Source organism: Salmo salar, chromosome 15, assembly GCF_965601325.2.
Source record: "Salmo salar chromosome 15, fSalSal1, whole genome shotgun sequence".
NCBI classification, from domain to species: domain Eukaryota; kingdom Metazoa; phylum Chordata; class Actinopteri; order Salmoniformes; family Salmonidae; genus Salmo; species Salmo salar.
Window position 1 is genome coordinate 70,148,572 of NC_138305.1, and position 18,698 is coordinate 70,167,269.

The window sequence follows — 18,698 nt, forward strand, 5'->3', positions numbered from 1 at the left end:
AAAGATTTCTGAAAGGTTTTGCTACATATCAGGCAGTGTTACATCCATAAAATGTAAATGAACACATAGCGTTATAGCCATTGTCTCTGTACTGTGCTAGAGCGCAGGGAAATGTACGCAGGGTTGTTTTTAACCTCCTACAGTAAGGACAAGTAACACAATGATTAATTAATGTCATTGATATGGTTCATTAAAGGCCATATCTGCCACATACGTGTTCCTATCTATTAATGTCCTTCTCATTAAAACATGATTACATAATTCCATTAAAGGCATGCAATATGTACTTTCCTCAGAACCGCAGCATCCAACATGCTGAGAACCTGCTTTACTCATTATGTGTGTGTGTACAGTGCCTTCAGAAAATATTCCACATTTTGTTGTGTTACAAAGTGGGATTAAAATGGAGATAATAAAAAAAAGTCAACAATCTACACAAAATACTAACATATGTAGAAAGTGTTTCAAAAATAAAACACTAATATATCTTGATTAAATAAGTATTCAACCCGTTGAGTCAATACATGTTAGAATCACCTTTGGCAGTGGTTACAGCTGTGAGTCTTTCTGGGTAAGTCCCTAAGAGATTTACACACCTGGATTGTGCAACATTTGCCCACTATTATTTTCTAAAATCTTCAAGGTCTGTCAAATTGGTTGTTGATCATTGCTAGACAACCATTTTCAGGTCTTGCCATATCTTTTCAAGCAGATTTAGGTCAAAACTGTAACTTGGACTCTCAGGAACATTCACTGTCTTCTTGGTAAGCAACTCCAGTGTAGATTTGGCCTTGTGCTTTAGGTTATTGTCCTGCTGAAAGTTGAATAAATCTCACAGTGTCTGGTGGAAATGAACAAGGTTTTCCTCTAGGATTTTGCCTGTGCTAAATTTCATTCTGTGTCTTTTTTATCCTGAAAAACTCCCCAGTCCATTAACGATTCCAAGCATACTCATAACATGATGCAGCCACCATTATGCTTGAAAATATGGAGAGTGGTACTAAGTAATGTGTTCTATTGGATTTGCCCCAAACATAACAGTTTGTATTCAGGACAAAAAGTTAATGGCTTTGACATTTTTTTTGGCAGTATTCCTTTAGTGCTTTGTTGCAAACAGGATGCATGTTTTGGAATATTTCTATTCTGTACAAGCTTCCTTATTTTCACGCTGTCAATTGGGTTAGTATTGTGGAGTAACTGCAATGTTGTTGAGCCATCCTCAGTTTTATCCTATCACAGCCATTAAACTCTGTAACTGTTGACCTCGTGGTGAAATCCCTGAGCAGTTTTCTTCCTCTCCGGCAACTGAGTTAGGAAGGACGCCTGTATCTTTGTAATGACTGTGTGTATTGATAGACCATCCAAAGTGTAATTAATAACTTCACCATGCTCAAAGGGATATTCAATGTCTGCTTTTTTATGTTTACCCATCTACCAATAGGTGCCCTTCTTTGCGAGGCATTGAAAAACCTCCCTGGTCTTTGTGATTGAATCTGTGTTTGAAATTCACTGCTTGATAATTGTATGTGTGGGGTATAGAGATGACGTAGTCATTAAAAAATAATGTTAAACACTATTATTGAGTCCATGCAACTTATTATCTGACATGCTAAGCACATTTTTACGCCTGAACATCTTTAGGCTTGCCATAACAAAGGGGTTGAATACTTGGGGTCAGCTTTTCATTTTTTATTCATTTGTAAAAATAACAATAAAAACATTATTCCACTTTGACATCATGGGGTATTGTGTTAAATTTAGGCTGTAACACCACAACATTTTGTAAAAGTCAAGGGGTGTGAATACTTTCTGAAAGCACTGTATGTGTGTGCATGTGTTTGTGCATGTGTTTGTGCGTGTGCGTGTGTGTGTGTGTGTGTGTGTGTGTGTGTGTGTGTGTGTGTGTGTGTGTGTGTGTGTGTGTGTGTGTGTGTGTGTGTGTGTGTGTGTGTGCCTGTGTATGAGTGGTGTGTGGTGTGTGTCAGCTACTTAAAAAACAATAATAATACCAAAATATAGTAATTTGCATCATGACAACCATTTTCTTAATTATCATGCCATGTGCATTATCTTAACCATGCATCTCATTTGCATGCAACAACAAAAAATGAAATGCAGATAATTCTCATAAACTATCTAGGAGAAAAAACTATTGGGACACAATCGAAAGACTAACAGATTATTACAATGGTAAGTGAATTGATTCAGAAGACAAATCTCCAGTGGCTATAATGAAAGAACAACTTAACTGCATCCTTAGAAGAAATACAGCATTGTAATCATCTAATTAGGGAAAATAGGTTATACAATTCCTGTGATAAAACAGATTCTATTGCCTCTGCCAATCGTTTACAACAATTAATCCTCTAATGAGTGTGCATCTGTAGTGTATTCAAAATATATGTATGAAATACTGTATTAATCCAACCTGTACAAACAAAGATTCTGTCCCAACGTGGTGTTACACTGACTTCCTCCGGGAGTGGGGGTACTCCTTGAAGCTGTGCCGAGGCGAGAGTGTGTTCCCTGGGGATGAGAGTCCTGTGTTGTCCCTGGGGGAGCAGCCCTGGGTCCTGTATGAGATGGAGCTGTAGTAGACAGAGTTAATGTTACACCCGTGGTGCTCGCTGCGGGAAGGCAGGGGGCTGTCACACACCCCCAGACGGTAGCACATACAGGAACACAGGGAGCCCAGGGGGGACTCTGTCCTTAGTCTGCCTGTGCCACGCAGCTGTAAGTGCAGCCTCTGCTTGCAGGGTGCACCCCTGGCCATGTCCCTCTCCTCCTGCTCCTCCACTGGGGAGGTGATGAGGTTAGTGCGGCTGGTGCCCTCCTCCATGGGCCGGAAAAGGTTGCTGTGACTGCGGCTCTGCCCCATCCTGTCCCTCCCCCTGTCCCTGCCCCCAAGGTCTACTCTGCCCTGCTCTGGTCCTCCTCCTCCTTCTACTCCATGGAGCCCCATGGTAAGCAGGCCCCTCTCCCTCTTGATGGAGGCCCTCTCCTGGGCGTCCCTCCTCTCGTCCTCTGTGTTCATGGTGAGGAAGCGCAGCACTACCAGGTTGAGGAAGGCTCCGATCACTGTCAACCCCACCAGGATGTACATGAAGCTGAAGGCCACATAGGGCGTCTTCTCCTGGAGGTCCTCCTTCTTCTGCAGGGCCACAAAGTCCCCGAACCCAATGGTGGTGAGCGTGATGAAGCAGTAGTAGTAGGCGTGGAAGAAGGTCCAGCCCTCGTAGTGGGAGAAGGCTGCTGCCCCGACACACAGGGTGCCGATGCAGGACAGGAAGCCCACCGAGACCATGTTCTCCATGGACACCTCAGTCCTCCGTAACCCCAGGCACTGCTTGGCCCTGCGCAGGAGGTAGCGGACGAACGTGTTCATCCTCTCGCCCAGGCTCTGGAACATGACCAGGGTAAGAGGGATGCCCAGCACAGCATAGAACATGCAAAAGACCTTCCCAGCATCTGTGCCTGGAGCTGCATGGCCATAACCTGTGGAGATAGACGCCACAATTACTCTTTACTGTAGGTGATTGCAGACCAATACTGAGGCTTTTGATGCTAAGGAATGCAGAGAATAAGGAAGTACATACTACAATATTCTGTTCAATTTATTAAATGACACTTTAAAATAGGCCAATGGCTACCTGCAATGCAAATTGAACATCCCTAACTTCTGCACAGTAGGCTATTCACCGATGCAGAACACTGCAGACACTGTATTTATAAAACTATTTCCTGACACCTGCAACACACTCAGACATAACAAACGTAATTGAAGCAAGCAAAACTTGCCAATGGTGGTGATGACCGTGATGGCAAAGTAGAAAGACCCGGCGAATTTCCACTGTCTCCCGGCGTGGTGGAGCTCCGCTTGCAGCACCACCTGCTCGATCTGCCGGTAGTCGTCCTCGGACAACCGGTACTTCTTTTTCATCTCGTTGCGCTTCAGCTCCAGGATGCGTCGGCGGGAGCTCTCTGTCTCTGATTCGAGCGCGTCGAACACCGCGGCTCCCACCAGCAGGTAGGAAAACATGCAGAGGATGAGAGAGAGGGTCCGCACATTCTGCTTCTTCATCTTCAAGCCCTCGGAGCCGAAACACTCGGCCGGATCTCTGAGAGAGCAGAGCACCCTTACAGGTGGTAGTGGTGCTCACTGTGGTCCACCTCTTTCGCCCCCTCTGGCTGTGGCGTAGAATCCAGCAGCAGTGGTGGTGTTGGAAGGAGGCGCAAACAGATAAGAGAGAAAGTGAATGGAATGTAATGTACAGTACGTTGTGTTCTTTTCCCCTTCAAACAAAATGCACACCAAGTCCTAAGGCTAGGTTACGTGGATTCACTGTGCATTTCTGTCAATTACATTTCAAATATTCCCAACATTTTCCAGCAGTTTCTCAATTTTTCAATCATAATTTTTATTCTTTGCATATTGTAGAACGTTTAGAGAGAATCAATGCTCGCGAGATTTTTGAGATCCAAGTCATTCTGTCCAAAATATAAATTTCTCCAGCGTTGTGCATGCCGTGATATGGAGGGCCTATAGACTAACTTTGAAAATGTTTGACTTTATTCTTATACAAAATGTACACTGTTGCCTCTTATCAGCTAACATATATAGGCCTATACATTTACAAAATAAAATACCGATTATATCTACTGTTATTTTATTATTATTTTACTATTTTAATGTATTTCTTAATTCTTAATTTTTATTCAAGTATATAGCCTATTGATTTTATATTTGCATAGAAACGTTGAGTTGAATCTGTCTCACCTTTTATTAATTTATTTGTTAAGCACCTCGAAATGCATTTGTTGTAAGAAATGTGCTATATAAATCAAGTTTGATTGGTTTAATATATATATATATATATATATATATATATATATATATATATATATATATATATATATATATATATATACCAGTCCAAAGTTTGGACACACCTACTCATTCAAGGGTTTTTCTTTATTTTTACCACATTGCATAATAATAGTGAAGACATCAAAGCTATGAAATAACCCATATGGAATCATGTAGTAACCAAAAAATAGTTTAACAAATCAAAATATATTTTCTATTTGAGATTTTTCAAAGTAGCCACCCTTTGCCTTGATGACATCTTTGCACACTCGTGGCATTCTCTCAACCAGCTTCCCTTAAGACAACACAAGGATTAATGCACTTGAGACAATCAGTTGTGTTGTGACAAGGTAGGGGTGGTATACAGAAGATAGCCCTATTTGGTAAAAGACCAAGTCCATATTATGGCAAGAACAGCTCAAATAAGCAAAGAGAAACGACAGTCCATCATTACTTTAAGATGTGAAGGTCAGTCAATCTGTAAAACATTTCAAAACCATCAAGCGCTATGCAGTCGCAAAAACCATCAAGCGCTATGATGAAACTGGCTCTCATGAGGACTGCCATAGTAAAGGAAGGCCCAGAGTTACCTCTGCTGCAGAGGATAATTTCATTAGAGTTACCAGGTTCAGAAATTGCAGCCCAAATAAATATTTCACAGAGTTCAAGTAACAGACACATCTCAACATCAACTGTTCAGAGGAGACTGCTTGAATCAGGCCTTCATGGTCGAATTGCTACAAAGAAACCACTACTTAAGGACACCAATAATAAGAAGAGACTTGCTTGGGCCAAGAAACACAAGCAATGGACATTAGACTGGTGGAAATCTATCCTTTGGTCTGATGAGTCCAAATTTGAGATTTTTGTTTCCAACTGCCGTGAAGCATGGAGGAGGAGGTGTGATAGTGTGGGGATGCTTTGCTGCTAAATGACTAAAATGTAATGTAAAAATGACACTGTCAGTGATTTATTTAGAATTCAAGGCACACCAGCATGGCTACCACAGCATTCTGCAGCAATCGCCATCCCATCTGGTTTTCGCTTAGTGGGATTATCACTTGTTTTTCAACAGGACAATGACCCAACACACCTCCAGGCTGTGTAAGGGCTATTTGACCAAGTAGGAGAGTCATGGAGTGCTGCATCAGATGACCTGGCCTCCACAATCACCCAACCTCAAACCAATTGAGGTGGTTTGGGATTAGTTGAACTGCAGAGTGAAGGAAAAGCAGCCAACAAGTGCTCAGCATATGTGGGAACTTCTTCAAGACTGTTGGAAAATCATTCCATGTGAAGCTGGTTGAGATAATGCCAAGAGTGTGCAAAGCTGTCATCAAGGCAAAGGGTGGCTACTATGAAGAATCATATTTTGATTTGTTTAACACTTTTTAGGTTACTACATGATATGTAGTATGTATTATTTCATAGTGTTGATGTCTTCACTATTATTCTACAATGTAGAAAATTGTAAAAATAAAGCAAAAACCTTGAATGAGTAGGTGTGTCCACACTTTTGACTTGTACTGTATATATATGCAGCCTGGTTTTCTGTTGGAGTATCCAAGCCTACCCAAATTCAACAAGTGTCTCTGTGTCCCAACACAACCCTAGAAACCCACAGATAAGACATTGTAACATAGATCGCTGAGCGCCCACGGAAAGCGAAAAAGCATGTTAATGAGCACTCTCTCTCACTCAATATTGACAGAGTGCTGAATCTCCGAATGAAAGCATTCAGCACCAAGGACAGCAACTAGTGCAGGCGTGCATAGGCGGTCTGACCGAGGCTGCGCATTGGAACTTAGTCTAGTCTAAACCAAATGACTCCCAAAATAACACATTTCATATCCCGAGTGGTCTAAGATAAGTCACGATTTTCTTGCAAACACAGCAAAACATTTCTGAACGTCAAATAAGTGACCTTAATCCATTTAAGAATGAGATTTTTACAAAACTCAAATTAATCTGACACACCTGTGCCGCCTTGATTTTATCTGCAACGTGGCACTCCTGTCTTATCCATAGCAGAGGCCTATGTCTATAAATTCCCAATGCGTAAATGAATCTACAACTCCCATCTCCGGTCTTTTCCGGTTGCACTGCTTTGATTGCCTTTATTTGTGAAGCGTGTGCGCGGGACTCAGTGGCTACTCCGTTAATGTATTATTCCAAGTGATGACCGGTGATGCTGGCTCAGATGATTCTGAGCCAGGAAGTGTAAATGTCTCTAATAAGCTATAAGAAATGTGTTAATGGATATTTGTATTTTGTGTTTTAAGTTATCATTTCAGTTTTACTTGGTGTTATCACTGTTACACACTGTTACACGCATCGACCCGATGGATCGATGCGACGCCCGCGTCTTTAGGAGAGGTAGCACGCGGCCGTCCCACTGCGATTTATAGACCAGAAATTAAATCGGAGATATAGCAGCCTGTAAACTAAATAGGCTATGGAACCAGCGACCATGTTCCAAGTATTGCTAATGGCCCCTATTAGCAGTGACTGTTGTAGGCTATACTTCACCATCACCAATGGCCAGAGTAAAAATATTTGACTTGTTGGCTATTCAAGTACGATAACTAGCTTACACTGTTTATTAGCAACAGTGTGTTACTTTTCTCATTGATTTCTATAGCTCTGCTACTATACTAGAAACCCAATTGGTCTATATTGAGTAGGCCTATATTCAGTTCAGTCAGCAGTCACCAGGGCAACAGAATGAACATCCCTGTGCCATTTTGATATGTTTTATAGCCCAGTGATCCCTCCCTTCCCACGCTCCCAGCTCCAGCAGAGACATTAAAACACATGCTGTGTTTATTCCTGGAAAAATCTTCAAAAAGCCAGATGCTCTATAATTCTGTTCCAGGCAACATGCTTGGTCTTTTTCTGCAGTTATTCCAGAACTATGTGCCAAAAGGTTTCATTTCATTAGTTTAATATGTGATAAGCATATTTTATTAAATGGGCACAGATGTTAAGGTTGTGATTTAGCCTAGAGATGAACAGGTTTGACTTCATGCTTTCAGTTGAAGGGTTTATTTGGCTATAAAGCGCAGAATCAATGACAGTTGAGAGACTATCAAAGAGCTCAGCCAAGCCTATCTGAGGCCATTTCCATTTTCCACCATCACTCCTGAAATCCCTACCAAAGCCACACAATCATCCCCAGTATCAAATTGCCTCAGTCGTTCCTCTATTCTCCTCTGAGACAGTGCATGTGGTAAGTATTCTTACATGTTATGGCTGTATGGGAGTTACATTGCGATTTTTTTTCCGAATTTTTTTTTCAGATGAGTTGCAAGACATTTAGAGATACAAGGGCTACTGTACCAAAATGTTATCCATTCATATTTTAATTAGGCTACATTCATTATTAAATGTGTGCATGTGTGTTTGCTCAGTGACTGTGGAAACCTACAGGTGATAGCGGTTGCTATAGTAACTCAGACCAGCACCACAGGCTTGGACTGTCACCAAGGTTGAAGCTGACAAATGAAGTGCAATGATCATGGCTTTATTTAGCCAAACCACAATGATGACATCCATCCCACTGAGCAACAAAACTACTTGAGCTGAACTCAAATTCCCCCCTCCACAAAGAATTAGATAGTTTGGTAGGAAAAGGGAAATATTTATAGTGAAATGAAGGGAAAGAGTTGAAAGTTAAAACATTCTCTAGTGAAACAGCAGCATCGGAGTATTGCAGCTGGATTGTTTGGGTTGTTGTGTTGCGTTGTGTTACTCGTCTCTCTGAGGGACTCTGTGTTAAATGGCTGATGCAGCGCACTTGAGTCCCGGCTGTAATTCAAAGCGGCTCACACCAAATCAATTACATCTCCAGTGATAACAGAAGCACCTGCAGAGCTAACAGCAACCCATCAATTCCCCTATGCCTTTCTCTCTCCTTCTCTACGGCTGCTGGCGTCAGGGAAGGAGCTGTAGCAGAGTAAGCTAGGGATTCCATCTATTCACAGGGGTAGTGAGGGAGGGAGGAAAGGGGCAGGTGGGAGGGATGAGTACACGGGATCAAAGCGTCATTAGAAAAAGAGACACTCCCATCGAAACATGTTAAACAAAGTGTGTGAAATATCTGCTCTTTAAAAAGAAAAGTGTGATGCACGTCAGGTCTCACTGTGACGTGAGTAAAAACCCAGACAGTGTTGACCTCGATTTCATAAACATGTCTGAAACATCACAGCAAATATTTGTTGTATTTGACAGGGCTTGAAAATGGGAAAATAAAGTCTGTTTCATCCTTCCACCCAGTTGGCACTTTACCCTTAACATGTTGCCCCTCTGTTCAATGTCTTTTACACCTGAAAACTGGAACCTAGAATCCCAGCGCTGATGAATGTGTAGAGCACGTGTCAACCTTTTTCAACATATTATTATTCTCCCACACATCCATAACAGACACAGTCATCTGTATGTATGTATAGCTTGAAGGCTACTGTTGATAGATTCATCCTTTTCAAAGGTGACACCAGATATCCTTTCTTTCAAATCTAATAATATTCTCCAATCTCTCCTCCAAGCCACTTCAGACAGGTCTTTACAGTCTGTGTCGACGTGGTGAATCGCTGCACGTCACACCTTTTTCAAGATAAGAGGACGAGGCGTCAGGCAGTGAAAGGAGGGCTGTGAGGCTGGAGGCATCCTTCTCTACCCAGCAAAAGCTTATCCATCATCAACTCCTGGAGAGAAATGTAAATGTGGCACAGCGGAGGAGAGCTCAGAATAAATTAAGCTCCTTGGAGTAAGTCAAACTTTAGGAAATAAATAAACGTCTGGGGAGAGGGAGCGAGGAGTAGAGAGAGAGGTGCCATGTAGGGAGATGAGAGGAACAGAGAGAATAAGAAAAGGATGTCATGAGACAAGACCAAAGTAGGGAAAGGGATTAGACAAGGCATATATCTACTGACATCCAGCCAGGTGAAAAGGTAAAGAGGGAGACTGTGAGAGCTTGTTAAGCTCCTTTAGCAGATGTCTCCCCCGACTCAAGTCATGACTCATCATCGTGATGATGGAGATGGCGAGGGGATTTCCGTGTGGGTTGAGCCCACTTATCACCGAAGCAGGGGGGGGGGACAAGTGTTCCACTTTGAATGTCTTAAAGGCGCGAGGGAGTACCAAGCAGTGAGTCAGGACTTGCTGCCATAGAGCTCCATGGCACTAGGATCCTTCTGGCTGTCACAGAGAGGAGGACCCTGTCGCTATGAGGAGGACTGGAGTGGTAGTGGGACCCTCGAGTTTCTCCATGTCACTGATGATAACACATCTATATTCATACAGAGTGGAGAGATACACCGTGAGAGAGAGAGAGAGAGAGAGAGAGAGAGAGAGAGAGAGAGGAGAGAGAGAGAGAGAGAGAGAGAGAGAGAGAGAGAGAGAGAGAGAGAGAGAGAGAGAGAGAGAGAGAGAGAGAGAGAGAGAGAGAGAGAGAGAGAGAGAGAGAGAGAGAGAGAGAGAGAGAGAGAGAGAGAGAGAGAGAGAGAGAGAGAGAGAGAGAGAGAGAGAGAGAGAGAGAGAGAGAGAGAGAGAGAGAGAGAGAGAGAGAGAGAGAGAGAGAGAGAGAGAGAGAGAGAGAGAGAGAGAGAGAGAGACGAATAAAGTGTTACATAAACGGGTGGCAGAGGCATGCCAATGGCTTTATGTGTTAGTGCACTTCATTCAAGCACACTGCACAGCTTGGCTTGGCTATGTCTGCCAAAGTTTAGATAAAAACACTTTGAAGGAATACTAACCTGAATTAGTCCCCCTGTCCCCGTGTTGACTCTGCTTTAATTCAGAGGGAACTTAGGTAAAGCCTCTGATAAATGATCAAGAGATTATTGTACTGGGATCATTTCAAAAAGAAAAGTGTCTGTGTGTGTGTGTGTGTGTGTGTGTGTGTGTGCGTGCGTGCGTGTGCTGGTATACGTGCATGCATGTGCATATGTGTCTGTTTATGAGAGAAAGCGAGGGAGAGTGTGATTTTTGTAGCTATGAGGTCATCCATGATGTGATCACAGGTTTTCCAGACCCCCAGACCAAGGCCTGGCCTGATTCACATTGGCTTGGATTGTCCTCTCCTTTGATCAGCCATCTCCATAATGACCATATTTTTATACCTGACATTTTTCAGTGATGTCATTGATTAGGTTCACTGGCTAATATGAGCATGACATCACAAGGTCTCTGTTGTTGTGTGACTTTGATTTCTTAGTCTATTAAAGATAGATACATTGTCACCATACCAGACTACACACACACACACACAGCAGTGAGGTACCTGTTCTACAGTTTATTGGATGTGACACACGTACACATTATACCACAGACAGGTACCTCAAAGGGAAACTGAGCATTTGAACAAAGCTTCCCAAGCATATCTGCGGCCATCTAACAGCAGGACAACTGAGAATAATGCTTTCTTTTTATGTCAGTTTCTCATAATGGAGTTATTTTTATCTCAATACACAGAGGGACCAATGAGTGTGACATTATCTGTGTGTGTGTGTGTGTGTGTGTGTGTGTGTGTGTGTGTGAGTGTGTGTGTGTGTGTGTGTGTGTGTGTGTGTGTGTGTGTGTGTGTGTGTGTGTGTGTGTGCGTGCGTGCGGTGCGTGCGTGCGTGCGTGATTAGAGCGAGTGACACCTTATGGTTTCTTTTGACTTGATAGTACAGATTGCCGAGGGCCATTGGCACATCGATTCTGACAGGTAACAGTAGTGTTAAAAGCTTTTCTTTTTACAGCGTTTTCCCTGTTGTACTATCCTCCATCAACACCAAGCCCCTCAACACACTCCACCTGCTGCCCCTATTGTCCATCACAGCACTCACCAGAGGGCGCTACAATGGTGAGGCCAGTAGTTTGATGACACACGTGCTTGTAATCAGAAAAAGCAACTTCAACAAACCCCAAAAAATCTTAGAAACCAATTTATAATTTTTTTTACAATTTACATACCCATTTTTCTGTTGGCCAGGCCAACCCTGTGACATCTTCCCCTTGACACAAACCGGTCAACTCACTTACTATCACTGTTGTTTTCTAATGAGATCAACGTTGTTTCCATGTCATTTCAACCTAAAAAATCTATGCGATGACATTGAATCAACGTGGAAAACTGATTTGACTTGCAAAAAGTCACAAACGTAAGGGCATTTCATCATTTGTTCAGCCAAATGTTTACGTAAATCCAATGACATGGTGACATTTGTTGTTGATTTTACATTGAATTCACGTATAAATCCAAACCAGACGTTGAACTGACATCTGTGCCCAGTGGGGACTTTAGCTGTAGCAACTGAATGGTGGATACCTACAGTACAGTGCATTTGGGCTCCCGAGTGGCGCAGTGGTCTAAGGCACTGCCTCTTAGTGCAAGAGGAGTCACTATAGTCCCTGGTTCAAATCCTGGCTGTGATTTGTAGTCCCATAGGGCGGCACACAATTGGCCCAGTGTCGTCTGGGATAGGCCTTCATTGTAAATAATAATTTGTAAATAACTGACTTGCCTAGTTAAATAAAAATAACTGAATCAGACCTGAATCCATCCAATATGATTCAGCTGCAGCAGAAACTGTGAAATAAACACCAAATGCTGGCTGCTGGCACAGCCCTGCAGTTTCCACAGTAACTGGGACCAAAAATAGCAACCCAAACCAGAGACCATTCTGCACAGGATACTATTTATATACTCTAATGGTGGGCTATCCACGTGAGAAAAGCAGACGCTGTCCAATTACTTTCAAAAAGATGAGCAGGACAGAGTCTTTGCAAATCCAATTACATGTTCACATTAATTTCACCTCTTTGAGCAATCGATCCTTGTGTTTGGAACAGTACATCCGAGAAGTTCAAGGCTAGATACCAAGTTAACTAGCATACTAAACAGGCCTAACAATGTAACTCAGAATAGTGATTAGCCCCCCCCCCCCAAGGAGTTGTTATTTTTTTAAAGCCAAAAGCTTCTCCCTGATAGTATTTGATCATTATGCCATTGTTACACAGCAACACAGTACCTTGCTGTAAAAGATTTTCATTCAAATGGGCAAAATTTGCTTTTTAGTAGGGATGTCCCGCTTTCCCTTTCAAGACGATTAGATTCGTATCTATATACATGGACTCTGATACAATACAGGAACGATATGTTTTGTTTTGAAACGATTCAATGCGATTCGGTTTGATTAGAGGAACTAATCGATGCGATTTGGTTCAATGTGTATATAGTTGCATAAACATTAATTTTCCATTCTAAATTAAAATCTGCTGCTGACGGACCTCACGAGTTGGGCTTCTCTGAGCTGGATATGTCTGAGCTGACTTTTCTTTCTGTGTGTGTGTGTGTGTGTGTGTGTGTGTGTGTGTGTGTGTGTGTGTGTGCGCATGCACGTGCATGACTTTATACATGTGTGTATTGCGTGCATGTGTGGTGCATGCATGTGTGGTGTGTGCGCATGCATGCATATGTGAGTGCTTGCCTGTGTGCGTGTGTACTGGCACGTGTGTATGTGCATGCATGACTGGGTGATATACACAGTAAGACAGGACGTATTGTTTCACTATGGTAACCGTAGCATCACACTGCTACAGAGAGCCAGAGAGGTTGAAGATGAAGACAGCATGGATTGGCAGAAAGAGACAGAGATTACATAGAGTAAGACCTGACCAAACAGTTGGCAATCACTGCGGTGTCAATGACTTAATGGACTGGTGTTCATTGACAGGTTTACCCTGTTGATGGCTGTAGGTAGGTCAGGTTTACATTACATATACACTATGAGTTAATTCCTTCCTCTCATCATCTTCCCCTCTCTTCAGACCACGGCATCTACCTCTCTCGAACAAATCTAATTGTGATAATGTACTGATATGTGATTTTATGTGATGACATTGGATTTGTGCATCTAACTGTAGCCTATGATATTTGTTTTTTTTTTGTGATAATGTACTGATATGTGATTTTATGTGATTTTCAATTGGTTATGTATTTTCTTTCTTTCCGTTTGTTTCCATAAAAGCCCATCTAGGGACAGGTGCTGAAAATTAGCGTAAGCTAGAAAATACTATAGTGCAGTACATTGGACGACTGTTTGTTCGATGTGTTTGTGCTTGTCCCTATCCAAATAAGATAGAGGAAATATGTTATGAGATTACAGTGGCTCTGCTTGTGCATCGATCTAGATGCAGCAGCCTGTGTCTCTAAATAAATAGACTTGAGAGAGATTCAAATGTCCCTGAACAATGAAAATGATAACTGTTCTTTTTTTAAATTCTCATTCCTTATTGTTTGGCATAGAATAAAAACAAATTAATCTAGGACTGCGTCAACAATTACAAAAATCAGGACAGTCTGAAAATAACTGTCCAAATAGCCTATTGATTGATGTGAAGGCAAGTGGCTATTCCAACTCAGTGGAATACAATATAGGCCTGTATTACCTGCATGTGGAGACAGGTAGACATATGCCATTGTTAGTGGTGGTGATGATGATGATGATGATGATGATGATAACGATGACTTAGATTCTCTACAAATTTATAAAAAAGCCCAGGCTATTCAAATATACATTATCTAGCCCTGTTAAAAGTTATTCTGTCTTCCAAAGAAAAATGCATTATTCTCATCAACCAGGGTTGTCATGTCCGTGGTTTTCCTGGAATTGGGTTACTATGAAAACGATGTTGCTGGTGAAAATGTATTGGTCGCGATTTGAGAGTTTTTGGGCTATTTCTAAGTTGCACCATGGCCGCCATCAAAGGTTTGGACACACAAACTCATTCAAGGGTTTTTCTTGATTTTTACTATTTTCTACATTGTAGAATAATAGTGAAGACATCAAAACTATGAAATAACACACATGGAATCATGTAGTAACCAAAATAGTAACCAAAATATATTTTTTCTTTGATATTCTTCAAAGAGGCCACTAGGGTTGCAAAGGGTCGGAAACTTTCCGGTAAATTTCCGGAATTATTGCTTAAATTGGGAATGGGAATTACATTTACATTACATTTACATTTAAGTCATTTAGCAGACGCTCTTATCCAGAGCGACTTACAAAATGGTGCATTCACCTTATGATATCCAGTGGAACAACCACTTTACAATAGTGCATCTAAATCTTTTAAGGGGGGGGGGGGGGGGTTAGAAGGATTACTTTATCCTATCCTAGGTATTCCTTAAAGAGGTGGGGTTTCAGGTGTCTCCGGAAGGTGGTGATTGACTCCGCTGTCCTGGCGTCGTGAGGGAGCTTGTTCCACCATTGGGGTGCCAGAGCAGCGAACAGTTTTGACTGGGCTGAGCGGGAACTGTGCTTCCTCAGAGGTAGGGGGGCCAGCAGGCCAATGGTGGATGAACGCAGTGCCCTTGTTTGGGTGTAGGGCCTGATCAGAGCCTGAAGGTATGGAGGTGCCGTTCCCTTCACAGCTCCGTAGGCAATCACCATGGTCTTGTAGCGGATGCGAGCTTCAACTGGAAGCCAGTGGAGAGAGCGGAGGAGCGGGGTGACGTGAGAGAACTTGGGAAGGTTGAACACCAGACGGGCTGCGGCGTTCTGGATGAGTTGTAGGGGTTTAATGGCACAGGCAGGGAGCCCAGCCAACAGCGAGTTGCAGTAATCCAGACGGGAGATGACAAGTGCCTGGATTAGGACCTGCGCCGCTTCCTGTGTGAGGCAGGGTCGTACTCTGCGAATGTTGTAGAGCATGAACCTACAGGATCGGGTCACCGCCTTGATGTTAGTGGAGAACGACAGGGTGTTGTCCAGGATCACGCCAAGGATCTTAGCACTCTGGGAGGAGGACACAAGGGAGTTGTCAACCGTGATGGCGAGATCATGGAACGGGCAGTCCTTCCCCGGGAGGAAGAGCAGCTCCGTCTTGCCGAGGTTCAGCTTGAGCTGGTGATCCGTCATCCACACTGATATGTCTGACAGACATGCAGAGATGCGATTCGCCGCCTGGTTATCAGAAGGGGGAAAGGAGAAGATTAATTGTGTGTCGTCTGCATAGCAATGATAGGAGAGACCATGTGAGGATATGACAGAGCCAAGTGACTTGGTGTATAGCGAGAATAGGAGAGGGCCTAGAACAGAGCCCTGGGGGACACCAGTGGTGAGAGCGCATGGTGCGGAGACAGATTCTCGCCATGCCACCTGGTAGGAGCGACCTGTCAGGTAGGACGCAATCCAAGCGTGGGCCGCCCCGGAGATGCCCAACTCGGAGAGGGTGGAGAGGAGGATCTGATGGTTCACAGTATCAAAGGCAGCAGATAGGTCTAGAAGGATGAGAGCAGAGGAGAGAGAGTTAGCTTTAGCAGTGCGGAGAGCGTCCGTGACACAGAGAAGAGCAGTCTCAGTTGAATGCCCAGTCTTGAAACCTGACTGATTAGGATCAAGAAGGTCATTCTGAGAGAGATAGCAGGAGAGCTGGCCAAGGACGGCACGTTCAAGAGTTTTGGAGAGAAAAGAAAGAAGGGATACTGGTCTGTAGTTGTTGACATCGGAGGGATCGAGTGTAGGTTTTTTCAGAAGGGGTGCAACTCTCGCTCTCTTGAAGACGGAAGGGACGTAGCCAGCGGTCAAGGATGAGTTGATGAGCGAGGTGAGGAAGGGGAGAAGGTCTCCGGAAATGGTCTGGAGAAGAGACGAGGGGATAGGGTCAAGTGGGCAGGTTGTTGGGCGGCCGGCCGTCACAAGACGCGAGATTTCATCTGGAGAGAGAGGGGAGAAAGAGGTCAAAGCACAGGGTAGGGCAGTGTGAGCAGGACCAGCGGTGTCGTTTGACTTAGCAAACGAGGATCGGATATCGTCAACCTTCTTTTCAAAATGGTTGACGAAGTCATCCGCAGAGAGAGAGGAGGGGGGGAGGGGGAGGAGGATTCAGGAGGGAGGAGAAGGTAGCAAAGAGCTTCCTAGGGTTAGAGGCAGATGCTTGGAATTTAGAGTGGTAGAAAGTGGCTTTAGCAGCAGAGACAGAAGAGGAGAATGTAGAGAGGAGTGAGTGAAAGGATGCCAGGTCCGCAGGGAGGCGAGTTTTCCTCCATTTCCGCTCGGCTGCCCGGAGCCTTGTTCTGTGAGCTCGTAGTGAGTCGTCGAGCCACGGAGCAGGAGGGGAGGACCGAGCCGGCCTGGAGGATAGGGGACAGAGAAAATCAAAGGATGCAGAAAGGGAGGAGAGGAGGGTTGAGGAGGCAGAATCAGGAGATAGGTTGGAGAAGGTTTGAGCAGAGGGAAGAGATGATAGGATGGAAGAGGAGAGAGTAGCGGGAGAGAGAGAGCGAAGGTTGGGACGGCGCAATACCATCCGAGTAGGGGCAGAGTGAGAAGTGTTGGATGAGAGCAAGAGGGAAAAGGATACAAGGTAGTGGTCGGAGATTTGGAGGGGAGTTGCAATGAGATTAGTGGAAGAACAGCATCTAGTAAAGACGAGGTCAAGCGTATTGCCTGCCTTGTGAGTAGGGGGGGAAGGTGAGAGGGTGAGGTCAAAAGAGGAGAGGAGTGGAAAGAAGGAGGCAGAGAGGAATGAGTCAAAGGTAGACGTGGGGAGGTTAAAGTCACCCAGAACTGTGAGAGGTGAGCCATCCTCAGGAAAGGAACTTATCAAGGCGTCAAGCTCATTGATGAACTCTCCAAGGGAACCTGGAGGGCGATAAATGATAAGGATGTTAAGCTTGAAAGGGCTGGTAACTGACAGCATGGAATTCAAATGAGGAGATAGACAGATGGGTCAGGGGAGAAAGAGAGAATGTCCACTTGGGAGAGATGAGGATTCCAGTGCCACCACCCCGCTGGCTCGATGCTCTAGGGGTATGCGAGAACACGTGGGCAGACGAAGAGAGAGCAGTAGGAGTAGCAGTGTTATCTGTGGTAATCCATGTTTCCGTCAGCGCCAGGAAGTCTAGGGACTGGAGGGTAGCATAGGCTGAGATGAACTCAGCCTTGTTGGCTGCAGACCGGCAGTTCCAGAGGCTGCCGGAGACCTGGAACTCCACGTGGGTCGTGCGCGCTGGGACCACCAGGTTAGAGTGGCAGCGGTCACGCGGTGTGAAGCGTTTGTATGGCCTGTGCAGAGAGGAGAGAACAGGGATAGACAGACACATAGTTGACAAGCTACAGAAGTGTTGTTTCTTGTATTATTGTCTCCTGTGTCTTTAGAGAACTGTTTCACTTTGATATCCTTTTTCTTCTGTCCTGATTTTCTCTTTCTTTTTTTCTGTTAACTAGATATTCTTTGTTGTTCTTCGTTAGCTAGCTAGCTTCTTCCAAAAGAGTCCCTAGCAACTGCTTAGCAACTGGTAAACAATTCAGCTTGCTAAGATAACTACAATTTTATGAAAAATAGTTATTTTTCAAAAGCCTATCTTTGTTTGTTGCTTGTTTTTTCTCCTATTCAGTCTTGCAGTTTTCTTTTGCTTTTTTCCGATGTACTTCACTCTAAAAACCATGTAAATTTCAATATTTGTAGGAGCTCATTTTTCAGCTGCTGCTGCTCAAATTGGAGTTCCGGAATTGGAATATTGCTTAAATTCCTCAAAAAAGTTAGATTATAACAGTAAACCTTTTTTGTGGGATACACATAAGGCAATTCTTGGTCTTGTGTCATATTTTGGTTAAACTAACCCCAATTCAATGGAATAGCAACCCTCTGCATGCACAGTGCATTCTTCCATCACATACACAGCTGATTCTCAAGATCTGCACACTAATGAGATGCCATTGAGCCCACACTACTACACTGTCTGAGCCAAGGACTACATGCTTTCTGGTAAGTTTTGATTGCAATACTGGGTGGGGTGAATATATTTTATATGACATACATGATTTTTTGTTCAAAC

The 18,698-nt window shown here is 43.7% G+C and overlaps 1 protein-coding gene across 1 annotated transcript; it reads right to left on the reverse strand.

Annotated features, from left to right (window-relative positions):
- Window positions 1-1,942: 1,942 nt before the first annotated feature.
- Window positions 1,943-4,081, reverse strand: LOC106571966 (potassium channel subfamily K member 15-like). Its single transcript, XM_014145584.3, has 2 exons — window positions 3,799-4,081; window positions 1,943-3,495 (listed from the first exon to the last, which is right to left on the reverse strand). The coding sequence occupies exons 1-2, from the start codon at window positions 4,079-4,081 to the stop codon at window positions 2,462-2,464; spliced, it is 1,317 nt and encodes a 438-aa protein (XP_014001059.1). The 3' UTR covers window positions 1,943-2,461.
- Between the last annotated feature and the right edge of the window lie 14,617 nt (window positions 4,082-18,698).

What these genes read in the sequence shown, in the direction of transcription:
- LOC106571966 (XM_014145584.3), bottom strand. Translation starts at nt 4,081, where the DNA reads ATGAAGAAGCAGAATGTGCGGACCCTCTCTCTCATCCTCTGCATGTTT. An exon ending in CACGGTCATCACCACCATTG is followed by an intron (nt 3,496 to 3,798) that starts GCAAGTTTTGCT and finishes CTATCTCCACAG; the next exon opens with GTTATGGCCATGCAGCTCCA.